Here is a 23,613-nt window from a genome sequence, read left to right on the forward strand (position 1 = left end):
GTTGGAGGGGCCCACAATAAGGTCCTGCGAATGGGCCCATTTCTCTTCCTCCACTGGTTTAGCTTCAGTCGCTCACCTTGTTGCCGTTGTTGTACATGGCTACCAGACACAGCAGGTGGTAGATGTGGCCACACTTGCTCAGCTTGCCCACCAGGTCCGACTTGATCCCTTTGTGGCTGAGCACCCCCTCGTAGCCGGACGAGGTGGTCAGTCTCTCCATACAGATAGTGCAGTCCTGGCAACGGGAGGTCACAGTTAGGACACAGAACTAGACACTGCCTTTATAGCAGAATCCTCTTATTTTGGATATAATTAAGAAGAGGTACATTGACTACACTGTAGTTAAGCTATACTTACATTTAGTTATATTATTAAATACATGTTGTAATGTAAGGAGTTAAATCCTCCCAGTTACAGAAGTACATGTAATAAATAACTGATCAGTACGGTGGACGTAGTCAATGTATTAAATACAGAAGAACCTATCACATCCGATCCTGTAAGAGACGATCCCCTCTATTAACATTTACACATCCTGCTACCAACTGGTACTGATGGAAACAGATCAATGCACATTTTATTATGGGTCTAAAACAGTAAATTCAGCTTTTAACAAGACAGAATGGATTCAGTTGTAGATTTTAAAAAAAAGCAGTTTCACTTTTTAGATGCTGACACTTCACAATAAAACAAACTGCTCAGTTTAACGGTTCAGTAAAAGAAAACCAGAAAACAACTGATTCACACACTTACTGTACAATTAAAAACATAAAAAACAAGGTTTTTTCAACGTCAAACAACGGCAGTTTGTATTTGTGTGCGTGCTTTTTTGTAAGTTGTCGCGGTTGTTTTTTTAAACAGCATTTCTGTCTTACCACACCTGCAGTTTCGGACTGAGAAAGCATGGTAAGAACTGTTTGTGGAATGCTGTTTTGTAAATGGACAAATACTGTATTACAGCTTTGTTTTGCACTCATTTGTACAGCTTTTCTTTGTATAGCAGGCCTATACGTGCAATACCGTACTTTGGTGTTTTAGACACACTGCTGTACCTCAATTTGTTAATTTATAAAGCCCTGATGTTAATAACGCAACTGTAATGTAGTATAACGAGTCCCTGTGAAATACGGTATTTTCACATATCCGATGGACCCCTGGAACTTGGATATGACAGCTTCTACTGTATACATCAGCTTAAAAAAAAATAGGTAAATAAAAACACAAACAGACAAACTGTTTGGAAAAAATGAAGTCATTTACAGTATTTATTCATGTTTAAATATTTTGTTTAAAAGTGTAATATGAACACAGGATGGTGGTAGATCCTTCTATGGCTACGAGTCACGTACATACACTTTCCAATTCCAGTACATTGACTTTGAAACAATTATAATGATAACATGTTATGAATATATCATGTTTCAAGTTATGAATTTTCCATGCTGTTGCGTCCAATTCAAACAAGCCATAGACTGAGAATAACATTTGTTTGGGGGTGCTAAAAAAAAACTATACTAAAATGCACTGGGAACACAGACCAAATCCACAAAAGAGGAAGCTATATTTGGACAGTACATGGCAACAGCACAGAAAAGGCCTTACCAACTGTTTAATGTTATAATTATGTACAGTATGTTGTTTAATAGGATCAACATTGGAACTACAAAACTGCATTTACAGCCCAATTAAAAACAAATGCCACTGATTATTCCTGCCACCGAGAAGAAAACCTCTGAATTCTGTAGTATCTGTAGGACTGCAGAGCACAGTCCAGCATAGTAAAGCACACGTATCTGTAGGACTGCAGAGCACAGTCCAGCATAGTAAAGCACACAGCAGTAAGCTTTTGGATTGATCCATGAGCTTAGGCAATTAGCAAGAGTTGCATGGTCCAGGGAAAATATCCCTGCAACTTACTGCGTCAAGCACTGCACATTAACCTGAGCTGTTATCCTGCACTTAAACTGACATAGATCTGGACGTGACAAATACTTCCTTCTCACAGCCACAGGGGACTAATAAGGAACCAGCGTGTCATTTTACAGGGCGAATACAAATCAATTCTTCATTTGTCTAGATTATATTCATGAACGGGAACCCTGAAGTGGGCCTTCTCTATAGTGGAAAGGACACAGATTGAGAGAGATAACACACAGCACAGGTTCCCAACACACTCAGCAGTTCCATACCTGAATAACGTATTTCGTCCTGTGGGAAGATTAAATACATGCAGTCTTCTACTTGTGTGAAGTCTTTAACCCTTTGCCTCCACTGTAAATAATGCAACTCTACACTGTTCTTTGAAAGGAGGGCAGCCCAATGCTTTAAAATCCACTGAGTTCTCTAAAACCTGCAATGGGTGAAACTGCTGTACTGTCACCATTTCAATATTAAAATGGAACCAAACCTGCCATTTTACTTTCAAAGACACTAGAATACTCACACACACTAACGATTCTTAATGATCCAGCAAACCTTCGACAAAAAGCGAGACTTTCTCTACCAAGGCCAGATGTGTCAAGAGCATACAGGAGCCGGAGAGAAAATTAGACACTATCTTTGTACTGAATACTTTCACGAGAGTTTTTATGAAAAATTCTCGGTGGAAAGCAGTGTTATTGTCTTCAGTGCTGCTACTAGTGATAGAAATGCAGCATGCTAACGGCTAGTGATCCTTCCACTTGCTCTGTTTTACTTTAACATTGCATTTTGAATTGCATTACTATGGACTGACATTTTTGTATAACTGGTCCATTAACGTTTGGAGATATTTCCTGTGTTTGTGTCAATGTTGCTTTTTTTACTATTTGATGGTGTTTGCACCCATTCTGAATGGACCAGATGCCTCTATATATATATATAGATCTGTTGAAAGGTGATATTGTTACATGCTGCAGGCACTTTGTGGCCACCCACATTTTTGGCTTCAGGACCCCTGATGTAAGTCAACCATGGGCAGCGAGGGCAGCACTGGTTCAATGTGACGATGCTGTATGACCATTCACCAATGATTCAGACCTTAAATAAATGAATGAGTCACCCCAGGGGCTTCCTATGTACCCATGTAAACGTTATTCATTTATTGTCCAGCTCCTCCATAGAAAACTGAGGCCCTTTCGCTCGCTGGCAGAGCTGGAAAGGGATGCTGTCTTGGCCCTGCACCTGTAGCCAGTGCACCACACTACCACGTTAGGTTGAGCTCTCCCCTTACCTCATCGGGAACCATCTTCACTTTTTCCATGTACCTCTTCACTACATCCTCTGGGTTCTTCCCTGTTAAAATCAACCACAAATAAAAATAAATTGTGAAACTGGCCAAATACAAATGAAACCAAATTACTCATTGCTTGACTCAGCACTTCACTGACAGGTGTGACTGACTAGTCAAGGGCCAGCAGGGAATATCAAGGGCCACTGTGTCACAACATGAAAGGGACACTTCATATGTTTTCTCAATATTTGATTTCTTAGCTGTTAAATATTCTATTACGTGTGTTATTTATCCTTCTGTATTGTTGTTTCTTTATTTGCCATGCTCATTAACGGAGGCTGATTGTGTTGCACATGCTTCAGTGCTCAATGCATCACCTACAGGCTTCGATGCACAGCCCACAGAAGAAATGCTTCTGGAATAGTATACCCATATAAATATACACTTGGAAGAGGCCCATGTTTACAGGATTAGGATTATTAACGCAGTGGTATTTAGGTGTCTGTGAGCTGCATAGAAATTAGAATCAGGGAGCAGGGAATGATGGATTTCAACACCAAGGAATGGGAATTTTACTGTGGAAGTGGGGATCAGAGATTTACATCGAGCACATTCAATTGGAGAGCTATCTTGTTCAGAGAAAGCATGTTAAACTATGTTCTTAAGAAACGTCAAATAAAGGGCATAAAAAAACAGAGAGGCTGTGTCACCTAGTAAAGTGTGGATCTTGTTAAACTATCACTGTGTCAGCTGCTACTGGTGTAAACTGGTACCAGTGATTTCCATAAACCCTGTTATAAATAAGAATATAACCGTATATCTGTAACTTTTTACCTATTTAAAAAAAGAACATGAACAAGGAAATGAACAAGGAAACATTTTCCACATCGTGATCCCATGTACAGTAACAATTCTCCCAGTATTGAAAGTCCCTATTCGGAGCATCTAAACCCTGATCCCCAATTCCAGCTTCTAAAAATCCCTGATTCGGAATCCCTAATCCAAGGTGGAGTTGGCTGCTGTGAAGTTGTTTCTTCAGCTACATAATTTATCATCTAGAGCCATAGTTCCCAACCTTTTTCAATGTAACCTTGGTGTTTGGATTTTTTCTATGGACCACTTGCCACAGCATTTTGAAACTAATTTGTATATGTATATGTATTAGAATGTAGAAAGTAATGTATTTACTGTATATAACATAACTTTATGCAGTTCCTGGGCTTGAATCTTTGCTACCACTTCATCAAGGAATGTTGTCATTTTGCACATTGAAAGTTTCTGATGCCAAAGTTCCCTGTTTCTTTGTTTAAACAGTCCACAAGTCAAGCAGCAAATATAGCCTTTTTTGTTTCACATTAACTTGTGTTACTATACGCAGCTAACCTCTCTAAAAATGTATAATATGGAAATAGGGATATTCCTGTATCCCTGGCAACACTGTAGCACATCTTTTATATTATTGAAAATGAGAAGCACTAAAACTGTGGTTAATAGGTTTTTTGTTTGTTTGTTTGTTTTAATTTAGTCATTCCAACCGAGGAACATTTAATGCAGTGTGCTACTTGTATGCGGAGCGAAAGGGCTGGGACAGCCAGATTACTTGCTTTTTTCCTTGAACAGTAAAAGCAAGCAGAAGAATGAGCACAGATTATTTTTTTAAATAATGCTGGCTAAAACAAAATAAGTCTGTAATTTTGACAAGACAAATGTGCCTTTATAATGTGTAACAGTTATTTAGTTAGTATTTGTTTTGCATAGAAAGCTGTTTCCGTTAATGGCCAGTTTGAAGGCGACGCTTGGTATTGCATCAAAGGGCGCTGTAATATTAATTTATAAACACACCTGTAATAACAGAAAACAGATAAAGGAGAGCAATGCAGACTACATACATATGTTATAGTTATATAGAATGTGGTTAAAGCTGTTTGCTGTGTTGCTTAGTAACACATATTGTAGTTGCACAACGTGTGACTGTGTAGAAATGTTTTTTTTTGCAAAGCGAATTTTGGGAGTTGTTTGCGGACCACGTAGAGTTTACTCACAGCCCACAAGCTGGGAACCACTGATCTGGAGGATCAAAGACTGGTGTACTGGACTTGCTTTAATCTGAATGTTAACTGAGAATCACATTCTGGGAATGAATGTCAAACACAATCCCTGCCAAGTGTTTTCCAGCCGGCTGCTTCTAATTGTCATTCTGCAAGCATGGCAGACACACACAGACACAAAAGAGCTCCTGAGAATACAGAACTGAAACCAAAGCAAGTGCCTGCTCAGCTCAGTCTGGAAAGAGGCACGACCTGTGCACTTTCAACCTGTGCTCGTCTGGAACCAGCATATGAAAAGCTCACTAAATAGGAAACTGTTTTTATATTGATTTAAAAAATGCTAGCAAAACTGGATAAAAAAAAAATGACTTTCGAAATATTCACAATGGAAAACACAAATTAATGAAAAATATGCATTTATCCATTAATGTTATTCAACTGCTGGGCTAATAAATGTAACATAACTAACGCGGTTCTAGACGATTTCCCTGAGCTAAAACCAAAAGCTTGTCTAAATTATTTAGGTTAATCTTTCATTTGATTTCTCTCTGACTCATGTCCTGTTGTGTGGCTTTCACTGTTGTCTATATATACATCTGTATGGTTGCATGTCCTGACATCAGTTCTAATCAGAAAACTTCAAATCCCCTCCTGATGCATCTTTTGCCAGGTTATTTTTGAACTCGTGATGAAGTCAACTCAGATTATCGTGACCATTTTGCTCAAAGGATTTGACACTTTAAAAGTGTGACCTATATTCATATCAACTGCTTCTGTTATGTGTGAGCTGGCCTTGTTACTTTCAGAACCAAACATTTCAGTGCAAATAAAATCAACGCAGTGTTTCCATTTCAGACCCTCAAACACTAACCTTAAAAATAACTGGGAAATAAAATACTGAAAATGTCAAAACGCATTGTAATAAAACAGAAACTAAAAAGGACATTGAAGGTCCAGTTCGTTTTCTACTTAACAGAACATGAGTTAAAAGTAATTTTAGATTGGGCACGCATGTCAATTTTAATCAGTTTGATTGCTTTGGAGTCATCGGATTAATGTCTGTGTTTGTTATTTATTTGTTAACTTTGTGGTGGAACGAGACATTACAGAGATAAGTACAGCTGCTAAGCTAAAATGAACATCAAGATAATAACCTATTATACCACTGTACTTTAAAAGCTCTCAATATTAAAGCAGTGTTTAATTAAATAAAATTATTTGACTTCCTTGGTTTCCATACTGTACATTTCTTCTCTTGTATTATTACTACATAAAACGCTTTCTAAACAACCCAATTATATAATGCAGTGACCTATGATTATTTACACCGTACAGTACACAACCTTTCATTCAGACTCAGACCAGACTTGTCCTGGACTGCACCTCTGATATGAATGTAGCCATTAACCATATAAGAAACTACTGCATTGTGTGAGACTAAGCAATGCACTGGGGACCAAAACTGACTTTTCAGTGGGCCCACAACTGCCCGGTAATGTTCTAGCTTTGAAAACTGAAACCAAAACTACACAATTACATCCGAGAGGTTTAGAAGAGACATGTGTGGAGGAGGAGGGGGTTCAATTATTTGTACTACCGCGGTGTGCAGAAGCTTCATTACTGTGTCCTGAAGACTCCCTGAAGTACTTTAGATAATAACCTTTCTTTTTAACATGAAACCGTTATCCCGCAGTCCAAGTGCCTGCTTGTCAGATGTTTTGGACGCTCTGTGTTGTGTTGTCTGTCAGTTTATTGATCACCCTTTCCCAGTCCCAGACCCCCCCAGAGTCTCCTGGCGGTTTGAGTGCTCTGGAAAAATGAGAGCCTGATAGGAATAAAATTAAAAGGCTGAGGAATCAATTCAGACTAACAAGCCTTGGGGGGACTGGCAGTTGTCAGCTTCTGGTTCTGTACTTTCTTTTTTTATACTCCATCACTACCCCTTCATCAACAATAAAAACATCACACTGGTCACTCTGAAAAGTTATATTTGACCTTGGTTTGCATTTCTCAAACAGCATTTCTTTTGCCTGCACACAACCCCTACCCTGGAACCCATTTCTGTATCAACAACCCCACATGGAGGAAACTCCACCCCTGGAGCCCACTTGAGCTGGAATGACCCTTTAAGAATTAAACATTAATACTAGAAAATGCAACCTTTTTTATAGCAGCCCCAGTTCATAATGAATTCATGTTAAGTTTGGGTTATGACAGGAATTAAGTGTGGCATGTAGCATACTGTTTACAATGACTGTGTGTTAGAATGCCAATGAAAAGTTGACACAAATATATCAGAAACAGGGAACAATTATAAGTATAATGAACTGTATGAATAGCAGCTGTTGATAACAACCATTACCAAATTGACTGCTTTTATACTAAGGGTAGCAGGGAGGCTCACATTGGTAGAATAGTACATTCTTTTGACATATACTGTAGGGTGATGGAAATAAGATTCCTTTTGCATAGCCGTTTCACCCATTCCAGATTTTATTATGCCACAGTTTATAGATAACAAGTTAAGTCTAATTTCCATCTCTGCATATATGCTAATGGTATCTCAGTGCAGAAATCCAACCGGGCCCTTACCTTTCTTCAGGTGCTTCTTCTTGGTTTTGCGGCAGGTGCCGTTCACCCCCGGGACGGGCTTCATGTCGCTCTTGTTGATGGGCGGGGGGTGCAGGATGGGTTTGGGAGCCCTGGTCAGACACACAGGGAGGCCCGCCGCACACATCAGGATCCCGGTCATGCCTGCTCGAGACACGGTCAACACTAGGCACTCAATACACTGGACACTTCACACTTTATCCTGCAAGTTCAGCTACTTGATTTTGTAATTAGGAAACAGGGACAGTTTGTCATAGTTCTAACTTTTTTGTTCTTTGATTATCTATGGGACTCTATGAGTAGAGCCGTATCCTTAAAAGAATCAACAAACATTCTTAAAACGTATTTTATAGAGGATGGATGCGCATGGTTCAAAGTGGCTTCTGGAAAAATAACTAATGAGGGAGGAAGACAAAGGTACTAGGTCCTGAGTTGTTTATGTATGTCTTCCTTCACTCACTGATTATTTTTGACCCACAAAGAGCCATTATGTTTTCTAATTCAACATTTGCTCATTAAGATTTAATGAAGTCATTTATTTTTGTTTTACAGATTGAGGACTGCAGGTGCTTTTGGGAGCTCTGATTTCAAAGCTTGGCAAAGCTGTTATTGTGACATTGCTGGCCATTGAAAGGAAAACAAAATAAACTTTGGTACACCCACATGCATAGTATAAATACAATTTCCTCCGATACTGTTAAAAGTAACAAATGACTGTATACAGTATGTGGACAAGCACAGCTTATCCTACTCACTTAAAAGTATTAAGTCATTCTTAGTAATTTAAATAAATGAACTGTAATCAACAGTGAATCAATTCATTTTCACTAAGATTCAAGCAATGACTTTAAGTAACTTTTGGCAACACAGCAGTCAGTATTCAATCAAACTGATCAAAGGAGCAGTGTTCATGTGTTCTCAGTTTGTTTTTGCTAACAGCCCCCGTGTCTGGAAGGCTGATTGAAGAGTGCCCTGGGACAGGGAAATAACGGTACTTCATCCCACATCCGTGCCTGTTTCAAACAGCTAACCTAAGTTTAACCTGTTTCAAGGAACAATCCGAGTGAAACCAGTACAGCCTCTTACCTGCCAGTGCTGGGTGAACTGGGCCAGAGCCAGTGAGGTTCTTCACAGGAAGTGCAGGGACCCTGAAAAACACAGTGACACGGGTTATAGGGGTGATACCTCCACACCCCATCAACAGGAGAAGCAGCTCAGACACTGAGAAATAACCTCTTGTGTACCATATATACCCTTACCCCTTCTATTGACATTTTGACAAATCCTTAATAATGAATGGTTGATATCTCTTATGTGATTCATAATGATACTTTAATCGCATTGCACGTCATATAAAACAACCCATCATGACCAACACAGGTATTGCCATACGTGACTTTAACGTTACATCCCTTGGGTGAGGCTGGTGATCTTGCAGGTATGGTGAACAATACCAAATGCAAGACACTTGGCGTCTAAAGGATATTGTTCTGGATTGTTCTTTTTGCGTGGTTTACACATTGGAAATCGAGGTGGCAATCTAATAGAACAGCACTGTAGGTAATTCCCCCACCCCTTGTTTCTATACTTTATCAGATCTGGCCTGGCTCCAGAGCTGATGTCCTGATTTGTTTTACATTTTGCTCAATAGTAGTTTTCCCCTGTGTATACAGCACCATGCCTGTTTATCTGGAGGCTCTTTGTTGTGGGATAACCTCCTTGTCCTTTCTTGACTGTCTTATCCTTGATTAGCAGCTCACGTGTACGGGATCAACCTTCTCAATGAATCATTCAAGGGGCTACGTGCTCCAGAGCACTGAAAACAGCATCGCTGCTGTACTGGGCAGAAGCAGCAACACAGAACAGTGACATCTTGCCTTTTTTTCATGCACAGCGTATTCAAGCTCTTGTGAATAGCACGTGCACTGGACACTGTTCAGTTAATAAAGTCCAAGACTATGATATTCAATGGCAATGCAGTGTGTCGCAAGGGTAGCTACAATATGAGGCTGCCACTAGAATGGGACTGCAGTGGTAATATTTTCAATTTAACACATACCAACCACAAAGAATACACGTACACCATAATCTATTGCTATGCCATGTACCATTTCAGGACCAGATATTTATTCCAGATCCTGGTAATGCTGTGATCTGCTAATGGTTCTTCACAGTAACACACTGGGATTATAATGGTATATTTTCTGTAAGGGGAAGTTCCAGCACTGTCATAGCAGCGTCAACTCTAATGTTCTAGATGCATGTTTCCGTACCTATCTAATTAGTGACCTTGCTTTGACTAAAGGTACGTTTCAATTTGCACCATGCAAGCTGGTTATAAAAGTAGCTGTCATCTAGTTCAGATATCAAGCTGGGGCCCCCACTAATTCCATCTGTTCTGCAGAGACCACAAGCACAGGTCAGAAATCAACAGAGAAATAAAGAGATTGGATATAAACTTGGTCCCCTGCTAACTGTTTGCTTTCTTCATCACACCATTTGTTGATTTGGATTTTTACTGCAGTCTGAATTTCAGCCCATATTGCTTTACATGAACAATAGGTGAACAGTCTGAGGATCTTGTAGCCTAATCCACAACTTCAACACTCAATCAGGTACAACCATAAGAAACTAAGTCAATTAGACAGACGTTTCAGATAGTGCCTTCTTCATGTGAGCATGATCGCCAGCGCTGAAGCTAACAAGAGCACTGTGGGTTAGCTAGATGTTAGAAGTACAGTAGAAAAAGGTATGGTTCACATTTTGAGGCACAGGAATAATAATTCAAGTCTGTGATACAGGCAACTTTTATTATTAAAATAAAAAATGAACAGAGGATTCTGGCTGCTGTTCTGTTAAGTATATATTTCTCTAATTTAACCACACTTAGAATAATCCATATCGGCCACATTTGCTTTTTGTTTCAAAGGAAAATGCAACATTATAGGTTATTACAGCAAGTTTTTTATGTTACAGCCCCTCACAATGTCCTTCTTAAATCTAGTTTTCTATTCAGCACTGTGCGCAACATTTAAATAATGTATCTTTATTAGTCGTTTTATTATTTAGCATTTACGGCCACAGAGATATTTTAATATCTCCACACAACAGTGTTCATTGCAGTCATAATGTGGTATTTTTGTAATATACAGAAAATCACTGCACAACCGCACATTAGTATATTAATTCTATATATATATATTGTTTTTAAAGTGCTTGGTTATGTGTGCTAAAATGCACTGTAAAGTTATTTTTGTTCTTCTAGTGAGCCACTCAAATTGCTGAGCTAGATATTTTCATATTATCCAAAACTTCAAACACAGGCACTGACCCATTTGTTTTCTAGGGTGTAAAACTCAAAACCAAGCCCCTTACCTCTGGTACAAGGTGATCTTCATTGTGTATCGCACCAGGTTGCTTTATTTGCCCTTGTAATAAGCATGAAGCAGCATGTCGCTTGGGGAGAGCCTGGTGTGTTGTGAGTCAAGGCTCGGTGGTGACTCAGGTCTAGGAAGCTATTTAGGGAGACTCTAATCTCTTCTGGGACCATCAGAAATCCTGTGACATCAAGGCAGTCCTGCGTAACCAAGGAGATCAGTGCATTTCCTGTCTGGGATTAGCAGGTTCCGATTTACTACTCACTGTCAGCCTCTCTCAATCTCCTCTCCCATGGGCACACACTCCGCCTTCCCCTACGCTTTCTTTGTTATAATTAGTTGTACACTAGTCTCTAGTTTCTCACATTCATATAACATTTTTATATATCACTCCAAGTTTTGGTTACATTTTTCATAAATCAAAATAATTTCAAATCTGGACGTCATTTTGGTCTTCTGATTTTGCCAGTTGGTTTGTACAGATGTTCTGTTTTTTTTATTTACAGACTGAAAGCACAGTCTTGTTATCTAACAGGAGATGCAGAAAGACTGGTAAATAAGAATATTTGCACCAGTTTATGTTGTTTTTATTTTTCAAGAAGCTGGCTCTTGGTCCTTTGTGACTTGTGATTATGTTTGCCTGTGTTGTCGACATTCCTTGTGTTGCTCCCTCTTCCTGTTCTGACCCTCATCTCACCTCAGAGCTTCTTCCCTCTGGGGTAAAGAGCCCATCTATGTCAAGTACTGGCTATGAAGACGTGTGAACCATTACTATGGTAGCTGAGTCTCTGAAGTGCAGGAGGTTTCTTAATCTCTACAGTAATGGGATATGATCTGAACAGCTTTGTCTAGCCAGCTAGGCAGCACAGGTACCAGTAGCTGGGTTCTATATTGTGCTGTATAGCATGCTGAACCATTTACAGTAGCTAGCCCTGCCTCTGCTAACCACTGATGATGTTTATAATGGGTCGTGCCAGCTCAACTGGACCACATTCTTGGGCCATACAGTGCCTTGCGAAAGTATTCGGCCCCCTTGAACTTTGCGACCTTTTGCCACATTTCAGGCTTTAAACATAAAAATATGAAACTGTAATTTTTTGTGAAGAATCAACAACAAGTGGGACACAATCATGAAGTGGAACGAAATTTATTGGATATTTCAAACTTTTTTAACAAATAAAAAACTGAAAAATTGGGCGTGCAAAATTATTCAGCCCCCTTAAGTTAATACTTTGTAGCGCCACCTTTTGCTGCGATTACAGCTGTAAGTCGCTTGGGGTATGTCTCTATCAGTTTTGCACATCGAGAGACTGAAATTTTTGCCCATTCCTCCTTGCAAAACAGCTCGAGCTCAGTGAGGTTGGATGGAGAGCATTTGTGAACAGCAGTTTTCAGTTCTTTCCACAGATTCTCGATTGGATTCAGGTCTGGACTTTGACTTGGCCATTCTAACACCTGGATATGTTTATTTGTGAACCATTCCATTGTAGATTTTGCTTTATGTTTTGGATCATTGTCTTGTTGGAAGACAAATCTCCGTCCCAGTCTCAGGTCTTTTGCAGACTCCATCAGGTTTTCTTCCAGAATGGTCCTGTATTTGGCTCCATCCATCTTCCCATCAATTTTAACCATCTTCCCTGTCCCTGCTGAAGAAAAGCAGGCCCAAACCATGATGCTGCCACCACCATGTTTGACAGTGGGGATGATGTGTTCAGGGTGATGAGCTGTGTTGCTTTTACGCCAAACATAACGTTTTGCATTGTTGCCAAAAAGTTCGATTTTGGTTTCATCTGACCAGAGCACCTTCTTCCACATGTTTGGTGTGTCTCCCAGGTGGCTTGTGGCAAACTGTAAACGACACTTTTTATGGATATCTTTAAGAAATGGCTTTCTACTTGCCACTCTTCCATAAAGGCCAGATTTGTGCAGTATACGACTGATTGTTGTCCTATGGACAGAGTCTCCCACCTCAGCTGTAGATCTCTGCAGTTCATCCAGAGTGATCATGGGCCTCTTGGCTGCATCTCTGATCAGTCTTCTCCTTGTATGAGCTGAAAGTTTAGAGGGACGGCCAGGTCTTGGTAGATTTGCAGTGGTCTGATACTCCTTCCATTTCAATATTATCGCTTGCACAGTGCTCCTTGGGATGTTTAAAGCTTGGGAAATCTTTTTGTATCCAAATCCGGCTTTAAACTTCTCCACAACAGTATCTCGGACCTGCCTGGTGTGTTCCTTGTTCTTCACGATGCTCTCTGCGCTTTAAACGGACCTCTGAGACTATCACAGTGCAGGTGCATTTATACGGAGACTTGATTACACACAGGTGGATTCTATTTATCATCATTAGTCATTTAGGTCAACATTGGATCATTCAGAGATCCTCACTGAACTTCTGGAGAGAGTTTGCTGCACTGAAAGTAAAGGGGCTGAATAATTTTGCACGCCCAATTTTTCAGTTTTTTATTTGTTAAAAAAGTTTGAAATATCCAATAAATTTCGTTCCACTTCATGATTGTGTCCCACTTGTTGTTGATTCTTCACAAAAAATTACAGTTTCATATCTTTATGTTTGAAGCCTGAAATGTGGCAAAAGGTCGCAAAGTTCAAGGGGGCCGAATACTTTCGCAAGGCACTGTAATTTCAAAGAGTTTACGCCTGTCTTTAATTAACTCCAGAGATAGCGTCCATGAGTAAAGTGTAAGTGCTTTCCCATGCTATAGCCCCTGGCTTCTGCAATCAATGGCAAATGCTTTGTACTGAGAATTCACAACAGCCTTTGGGAGAACATTAAGTCAGTGTGTGATGTAATGGACCAGGAATTACATGGTACAGTATCTAAGTCCCAAATACACTAAGTAACTGCAGGTTAATTATAAGCAGCAATTGATCTGGAATTGCCTATTTGATCAATGTCCTGAAGTATACTGTATTACTGTACCTACCCATCTTCTGATCTACTGGGGACGAGTTATTTTTAACTAATTTTTTTCCCAATTATATATCGATATGGATATGTGACTGAACAGCAGTGTGTGACATCTGATGGGAAATCAGGACCAGCGATATGTCATCTATGATATAGGAGTTAATCTTAGCACTGCATTAAGTGAACAGACCCTGGTGAGACCAACAAGCAGGGACAGGCAGACAGAAAGACAGATCTCCTGGGATGGGGGATGGATGGGGTTGGGGGAGATTGAATCTAAGACGTCAAGCTGGGGGGAGGGGGGGTTACATGAGCAGGTACTGTTGAGTTGATCACAGACTAAATATAAACTGCAGGCTTTTTGCTGCGGATCAGGGAAGCTACAGTTTTAACTGCTTACATTTACTATTTCCCTGACAAACAATCCTATTGTGATCAAAGGGCACCAGATGTTGGGTTATGTAAGAGGCCCCCGTACCAGGAGCCTGCATTAAAGGAGCCTGGTCCATTTATTTCTTACTGCAGATACACTGGCAGTCAAATGGATGGGTTCACCAGTCTCGAAACAGGAGGTATTGCCCCTTACCCCACTCAGACCCCTTACTTACTGCTTCTTGTCTTAATGTCTTAATGATCTTAATGATCAAGCCATCTCAGGTGCATTGATACTCCAAACTGTAAGCCATTTTCAAGAAATCTAAGGGTTAGAGATCGTCAAACAAATGCGAACGTTTCAATGAACAATGAACAATGACAACTACAGTGTCCCTGGTGGAACTGTCCAGCAACATGCTCCGGTTTGGACATACCCATGGTATCACAATGCAGTATCCATTGCACTACCAACAGCACCATATCAATCTCAGACAATGTGCTACTGTATCAGGACCACAGTGCAATATTCCTTCCAAATCAGTGCTGTCATCTGCTAATGGGTTTGCTAGGGTTTCTCGGGATAATGCACTAGGACATAATAGAATGGTATATCAAAGGCATTTTCCTAAGTAAGTCAGAAGAGAGAAGTTCAGAAAAGTGTGCTCTTTAGAAGTATTCATTTCCTACATGTCCTGCATTTGCACTGGTCATTTCTTATGTATTTGCACATCTCAATATGCATAATGATGCTAAAAACAACCCTTGACCCCTATGATTATTCTCATTCGTGGAACAGCTACAGTACTCTAGGAAAATTTGCAGTCTATCCTCTATTTATGCATAACATTAAAATGTGCTACAGTACAGCAATGTACTGACCAATATCTAGGTACCTTTGATTTTGTCTATACTGTTTTCACACGCATCTGGCTCATTCATAATTCCCAACAATTCTAACATGAACCGATTTAAGAGACTATACTGACACTGAGTTTTGACGGTGTTGACAAAAACACTAAGCTAGGAAGTTTGAAAAAGCTTGTTGGAATACAGAACCTAACTACAGTAACTGTAAATGTAAAATGATTATGAAAAAGATTATACATTTTCCCAACAGTGTCTGTAACAGTTACATCATGTGCATGTTTTTCAAGCCAAGCCTGTGTATTATACAATAAGTAAATGAATTGTGTGTAGAGGCATGAATGATGACTCAAGCTTTTAAAAATAAGAATGTGTTCTTTTCTATAGAATTGTGCTGTTGAGTTCCATGCAGGGGATGACATCTGTACACAGGATAAGATGTACTGGAATTTTGTCAAACCTCAAACTGTTTATTTGATTGGTAGATTTTTTATAAATGATTTATAATCCACTCTAATCTTGTCTTGTACACAGACACACACACAACAGAATACAAAGAAGCATACAGCTCTGTCGAGGCTGACTGCTGCATTTCATATTACACATTGATTGCAACAGCTTAAAACAAGGAACTACTGCTCAATGTTTGCAACATTAAGCACCACAAACGCCATTCTGCTTAACTGCTTAAACCCCCAACCTACCGACTAAATTTACACCAGCTTAAGTTATGCAGAAATATTCCCTGCAATTTTAACCAAATTAGGAACAGTTCGCTTATGCTGAGTACAGAGTTATCAGCTAATACATTCATTATGCAAAAAAAAGATGAATTGCAAATTCTTACTGAAATAGTGAACCCTGCTTAAGGCCAGACTAACAGGAAATCTAATTATCTCTGTACCTGTCCAGCACTGAATTCATTACACAGATAGACAGAGAGAGGAAATCAGTCTCCAGTGTAGTCCCTCCCCTTGCACAGGAACTGAACGCAACACAGACAGACAGACAGACAGACAGACAGTATGCTGTTTGCCCCTCACCTTTTACAGGCATTGAATTAATTGTAGACACACAGACAGACAGACAGAGGGGCTTAAGTCTCCTGTGCAATTCCTTGCATCCACCAGTTCAGCAGATCAGTCGCCACAAAAACAGGAAAGGAAAACAAAGGGCACAAAATAAGAGCCATAAATCTTTCCCTGGCCATGAAAGACCCCCTCGCCGGACCGCTGAAAGACAATCCCTGCAGTCTGAGCTCCACCACAGGTCAGGAATATTAAATATCTTACCCTTCCTCCATTGCCACAGAGCTGCACGGATGGCTTTATTTCCTGATATTAAATTCTGTCGCAGCTTCTTAACAGCTTACTGCTTGAAGAGAACTGAAATGAGGAAGTGACCTTTTAGAAGTCACACAAAATACACCCCCTCCTCTCCCCTCAAAGTACTGTATAACCTGCTGGGGTTTTTTTTGTTGAGAAAATGTAATACTGGTCTCAGCTAAAACAGTATATCTGAGATCCATTTAATTCTACAGTCGATTGACTGTAGTTTAGATGATTACTGTTAAATAATTTTAAAACAGAGGCAGCTTGGAATGTATTTGCTTAAAAAGGAAAATTGACATTTTTTAACTAAAGCCAAAAGAAAAGGAAGGCAACAGTTAAGCAAGCTTAAAAATAATCTATAATGTAATAAAATTGTCAGCACACAGTAGGTGGTGGTAAAGTCACTGTTCTCACCCAAATGCTAATGGACATTACATGATCATGTGATACATTTTGCTGCATCCTAAAATTGGCAACGAGTGTCATCCTGTCATCTGTACATCCTTACTTCAGCACCCTGGAGACCGGAGCAAACTTAAGTCGCAATTAATGAGCGAAATAGCACTCACCTTGATTCTCCAAGTTAATACAGTGCTCGACCTTTGACGGGAGGAATCATTATTTTACTTTAAACTATGTATGTGTGTGTTCCAAAGCATGTGTATTTTGAATATTTCAATGGCCAGCTGGTAGCAGTGATGTCACAAATGGGGCATCTCCAAGCTTTGAAATCAGAGCCCCCCCACAGTATCATAAAAAATAAAACATAAATTACTTAATTAATCATAATGACTAAATGGTTCATGGTATATACAGAAAAGACAATGGTTCTTCCTGGGTAACTCAAATAACCAATTGAGAGGAAAGACATAAACAACTCAGGTCCCTGTGCTTATGTCTTCCTGTGCTCACTGATTATTTTTGCGTTACCCAATTAGAAGCATAGAATAAAAGTTGTGACATTTGTCTTTGTATTAAATGCACTGCATCTTTCCGGGATCCAGTTATGATCTCTATGGGTAATCTTGTAGCAGACTGAGTTAAACAGAGTTGGGTTTAAAATACATGATTTTTTTTTCATGAACTAGAAAAATCTAGACTAAATCTCACTAATTGGGGCTCTTAACCATGTCGTGTTTTCTTGTTTAAACCCTGGAACCCTTTTGTCCACCACATGTATCCTTCATCAACCACAATGGGAGGAGCCTCCCCAGAATGTGATCCACTTGAGCTGGAATAACCCATATCAATATTACCAGCAAGCGCACATAGTGAAGGGGTTCCAGTAGGTTGGAACCAAGTATTCTGCTTTTTCACTTGCTTGTAAAGATGAGTGATACTTACATAAGAAACGGCAGGGTATTAGAACAAAGACTGACGACATTATTTTGTTTTGAGAACCGCAAGACCAACCCTTTTCCTAATCCCGTAAACACTAGGCCCTACAGCCTACATTTTCCTGCAGTAACGTATGTACGCTGTGTTGTGTGCCGCATGCGAAACTCCTGACAGCGCACCTGCCGCAGTTAGTTTCTGTTTTGTATTTATGGTTGTCTGACTGAAGCTGAGAGAAGTGAGTGGGTGGGGAAGTGAGCCTGGCGCATTGTTGTTTATACTCTGCGGGAGGGGGTTGCTGCTCTAATTATTCAGTGCAACTCGAGCGCTCCTGTAACCACGCGACTACATTCTGGTGAGAGCTGCGGCTTCCTGTTCATAGACCCACTCGCCTGGGAACTGCATCTTCAGACTTGACACCTCTCTCTCTCTCTCTCTCTCTTAGATTTACTAAGCTTTTATGTTGCTATCAGATTAAGTACTAAAAATAAACTCACTATAATATTGGACAAAAGTTTAGAAAAGTCTTTATCAACATGAGATTTTTTAAGTTTCTTTGTGGTACCCTTTATATTAAAAAACTACAGAAAATGTCTAAGGGGAATGGTTGTGCTGGGGTTGCGGCAGTCTGCTGCACTGGGATTATAATGGCATCCCGTGCTGTACAACTGGGAATTTTTATTTGTCTTCCACTTTGGTAAAGATGCTCTCTTTCTCTATCCTGTTTATTCTGTCATTCCATTTCTCTCCATCCTGTCTCTTCCACTGCATTGGATTCAATTTAATTAAAAACTGCTCTATTGGACTGACAGGATACAGTTACGCCAACGCCGGTCCATCAAAACACATCCCATCACGGACACATGAGCTGGAATAAAGTCCATACCCTTTCTGCAGACATTCTCCATATATGACATTGATCTGAAAAAATGATCCAATGTATTTAGGAAAACAAGCTGATATTTACAAAACCAAGTTTGATTATTAATAAAACCCAACCCCGACCATCATTTCCCAATACAGAATGCTCATCTGATTACTGTATGTGAAATAAACCAGTTTCATGTGCAGTGTTACCGTGGCAACTGAGAAGCGGATACTGATAACAGAGCAAGCTTTTTACTCAGAATTCTGAAAGGAAAAACACCAATTACAATTGTAAGCGTAACACTACTGTATGAACCAGTCCTTCAATGAAATGTCTGAGTTGTTTATTTCTGATTCGGTAACTCTTTGGGTGAGTTTCTCCTTTCTTAAAAAAATGTCTCAGCCCTGACTTGTCTGACCAATAGGGGTCGATGAATCGTGAACTATCCCCAGTCCATTTTCCTCCCTAACCCCACAGGTGTGCCAATGCAGAGCTCATTTCTGGGGCCCCCAGACAAGAGCGGCAACTCAGCCATGTTGGATTCCAAACATGCTTGCCTGACTCACTCTGCATTCCAAGCAAGTGCTTTTACTAGGGGAGCCATTGGGGACCCCAACGTGTGTTTAACTTAGAACAACACATCCATCAAACTCAGACAGTACTGTGCCAGGAATCAGCCTACACACGAGCCCCTCCCTAGAGGAGTCTGACCGCTTCTCTCATGTAAAATATCACACTGCCTTACACTGTTGTCTGTGAAAATGCAGATAGTCTTCTTTTAGTTTTAATACACAGCCCATGTGCCTGTGTGCCCCCATGGCTGAAGATAAGAGCATTCGCAAAAACATGGGGGTGGAGATGTTTATAAGTATGCATTACAGCACAACGGCATGGTAACCTGTGACAATAGTACAATGGATAATAGACCTTATTAAAACCTTGTAGGTGGATTTGTAATAGATTTTCTTCCAGCTCTTTTCTTAGATAATCTCATGCAGTCTCAGTATTCACACCATTATAAGGTACAGTCATAGTTTCTGCTAATTGAAGATCCTGCACAAATAAATGACTGATTCTTCAACACTACAAGGAAGACTATTGTGGTAGTTCCACGCCTAATAGAACTGCCCTGAAGCAATCAGAGACAGCAGTCGTTAAGGGACAGTCCTGTATCCCTCCAGAACAATTCAATCATCCTTAGCACCTCACATACTGTACAATCACTTCTATCCTGGTGTCGTAGGAGTAGTTTCTCCTATTCTGGAAGCCCAGTCAGGGACCTTCATTCATGCATGTCTCTCTTTCTCCCAGCAGGTGCCAAGACTGCCAGGCTTACTATAATCTGCTTTCCGACACTTCCTAATTCTAATTCCGCACAAAAGCCTCAGCCCTCAGCCTCTGCTCATCTCCAGAGGAGGCTGGAAACGCTGGCTCAGCGATCCCCCTCCTCCCTTTCTCTGCCTTTCTCCTTCTCTCTCCTTTTCTTCTGTGCTCATGACAGCTCTGCAGCCTGGCACACTCCTGCCACGACTGATATGTCACTGAAAGGGCACTAAATAACAGCCGAGTAAGCGGTTTTAAAATTCAGTCCCTAATCTGTGAAGTCAACATGGTAGCGGCGTTCTTTCATGGTATCAACCAGGATATGAAAATACACCATTACACACAAAGGACATAAATAAACCATTATAAAAACCCAGAGTGCTTTCCTGCTGTGCTGTGATTTGCATGCAAAGTATGTCCAATAAATAATTGTAATAAATGTCCAGGCAAAGTATAATCATATTCCGGCGACCCCAATCAAACACAAATAGGTTATCATTTTAAGAAGCTCCTTACATTGCTCAATACAATAATTATCCAGCAAATTCTAATAGTTAATGCTAATCTATTTCACAGTAACAAATAACTAACCTCCTTACTATCACAGTCTCTGTAAAGGATAGCTGGCTCCAGTGCAACACCCCATCACTGCCAGGTCTTTGTAAGAGATAGCAGCTAACCCCAGTGCAGCACCCCATCACTGCCAGGTCTCTGTAAGGGATGGCAGCTAACCCCAGTGCAGCACCCCATCACTGCCAGGTCTCTGTAAGGGATAGCAGCTAACTCCAGTGCAGCACCCCATCACTGCCAGGTCTCTGTAAGGGATCGCAGCTAACCCCAGTGCAGCACCCCATCATTGCTCTACTGGGGGCCAGGCTCATATCACTGGCAGTTTCTTTCAGCTCCATAGTCTCTGATATATTATTAAATCATGCTCAGATCAGATGATAGCTTCCAAGCATGCTCTGTGATTTATTATGCATCAGTCCTGGGCTTTCCTGTGAGCTGGTGGAGAGGACATGATTTCAATCTGCCAGAGATACACAGCCATTTCACAGTGCAGGGCTTTGGGGAAAGGCTTGCAAACTGCCACTACAACTTGTAAAAGTTACGAACGGACAAGCTAACTTTAAAAAAAATATTTATACCATTTTTTTTTTTTTTACACTTATTTATGATGTTTGTAATCATTCTGAGTGGTTCTGATTGCAAGGTTGATTTATTTTTTGATAAGCCAAGGTGCTTTCACCTGAGTTCAAGCTGCCTGCCATAGATTCATGTAACATAGCCTTGATCAGCCAAACTGCCTTGATAAGAGCGAGCCAGCGCAATCTAGTGATCTGACACTTTTGATTAATGTTCTTTTTGTTTTGCTGGCAATACACAGCTCTGCACTAGATGATGCAAGGGCTTATTCATAAAAAGACACTTTGGATGATCTAGCCTATGTTACATATGTCTATGGCAGGAAACTAGAACAGAAGACCAGCACCTGAACCCCAAAACATACCCAATATAATACAGTAATTACAATAAAAAACACTGAGTGATAAAAACTACGGAAATGTCATTCAACTTGTTTGTTATGCATTTTACATGTATCAGCTGGAGCTTTTCATTATCTTTAGTTTCAGTACCAGTGAAATCCTGATAGCTCACGAATGAGTATTTATTGTAAGAATGTAGCCAGTGTCTTAACAATTGGACAAGCGGCTCTTTAATACATGTGACACTCTAAGGTGTGACGTGGATACTGTAAGTAAGGACTCCACCACTACAGTATATCCCTGTTGCCAGGGCATTCCCACCGTTATATAGGTAACAACATGGAAACCTTGATTACTTCAACTGTCAGCAAGGACAGCTAAACAAAACCTGGTGCTGTATAAGACCTCCCTGGTACCCTTATTGAATATCGCAATGTGAACTCCATCCCAGCTCTGGCACGTTTGCTTCTTTACTGTGGTGGGCCTTTGGTCTATTCAGTATAACGTACACCCACACACCCTCCTGGGATGGACAATCACTCCTGGCCTGTCCACCTGAGACAGACTCCAACTGGACAGGGACCGGAGGTTGGCACTTCTCTACTCTTTTGCCTGCAGAGCCATTGATCAGCCTGCTAATAAGGCATGCAGTAAATCGGGAAGGAGACGGGGCTTTTAAAACTAGTGCTGCAAACTGCATATTGGCTCCAACAGCCTTTGTGTTGTGATTCATTCTTTCTATTGTATTTCTACAGGTTCCATACTTTTACATGAGAAGGGCTCATTTCAGAAACAGACTACGGAGAATATGTCATTTATAACCTCCATCTGCTTAAAGTGTAGCAGGTTTAAGGACAGAGCGAATATAAAATCGATGTCAGATTATACCCAAATGCAACCAGAAAGGTCTATAGGAGGTCTATGATAAAAGTTTGGAGAATATCTGTGCACATTTTGAGTTCCCTAAACAGCTTTTTGGGAGATAAATCGTAATTTTTAAGATTTATAATTGGCTTTTTTTGGGATATAACCTGAACTAGGACATGTCATTGATAACCTCCAACTGCTGCAGGTGTAGCAAGAACATATTATTTTTCACTGTAAAATTGCATGGTATTTTTGCAGCTTTTCCCATGTTTCTCCCATGGTTACACTGCCTTTGCAATAGTTCTTCATGTTTATGAATATGCTTTACTACTGTGTGCCTCGCTGGGCTTTACAATACTTACCTATGCTTTACCATGCTTTAACTGTGCTTTATACACGTTACTAGGCTTTTACTATAGCATATAAGTGTAACTCCCTACAGCCAAACTGCCATAGGAGAGCGTAAACCAACAAGGTCTGTGTTCTTTCTGAACAGAAAGCTGGCAGTAAAAATACAGCAATGAATTATGATTAAAATGTATCCCGAGCGTGGGCCAGCTTTGAAGCAAAATGTGTAAAAGTACCATCCACAAGGTAAAGGCTGTTCATTGTGATTAGTTACAAATGCAACCCAGGGCTGAAATGTGCTTGATCATCGTGTTAGACTCACAGTCTTGACAAGATGGATTAAGATTATTCCATGAGTCAGGGACGATGTGTGGAAATGACAGGGCTCCATATGCTGTTCAAACCTGTTTTTTGCATAAAAGGCTTTACAGAGTGGCTGTAGCTAACAAATGTATGGATTTTTGTTTTTAGCTACAATTACTTTAAACATAGAATGCAAAAAAGAATTACTGTTTAGTTGAGTTCCCCTATAAAACAACTTACTTTCAAATAAAACATACTTACATTTTCATTCCTGTTGACATTTATCTTAGTATTTCAGAAGCTATGAGTAAATAATTGGTGTTCTACTGTCCTATGTTTT

The 23,613-nt window shown here is 40.1% G+C and overlaps 1 protein-coding gene across 3 annotated transcripts in view; it reads right to left on the reverse strand.

Annotated features, from left to right (window-relative positions):
- The window catches only part of LOC117428428 (E3 ubiquitin-protein ligase DTX1-like), a 59,475-nt gene that overhangs the window by 8,914 nt on the left and 26,948 nt on the right, over nucleotides 1-23,613 (reverse strand). For all 3 annotated transcript variants that reach the window (XM_059033284.1, XM_059033283.1, XM_059033285.1), the window contains exons 4-7: nucleotides 8,956-9,017; nucleotides 7,852-8,013; nucleotides 3,212-3,273; nucleotides 77-235 (exon numbers count right to left, since the gene is read on the reverse strand). In XM_059033284.1, the coding sequence (XP_058889267.1) occupies nucleotides 77-235; nucleotides 3,212-3,273; nucleotides 7,852-8,013; nucleotides 8,956-9,017 (445 nt within the window). The remainder of the gene's footprint in view (nucleotides 1-76; nucleotides 236-3,211; nucleotides 3,274-7,851; nucleotides 8,014-8,955; nucleotides 9,018-23,613) is intronic.

The sequence above is a fragment of the Acipenser ruthenus genome, chromosome 11 (genome assembly GCF_902713425.1).
Source record: "Acipenser ruthenus chromosome 11, fAciRut3.2 maternal haplotype, whole genome shotgun sequence".
NCBI classification, from domain to species: Eukaryota; Metazoa; Chordata; class Actinopteri; order Acipenseriformes; family Acipenseridae; genus Acipenser; species Acipenser ruthenus.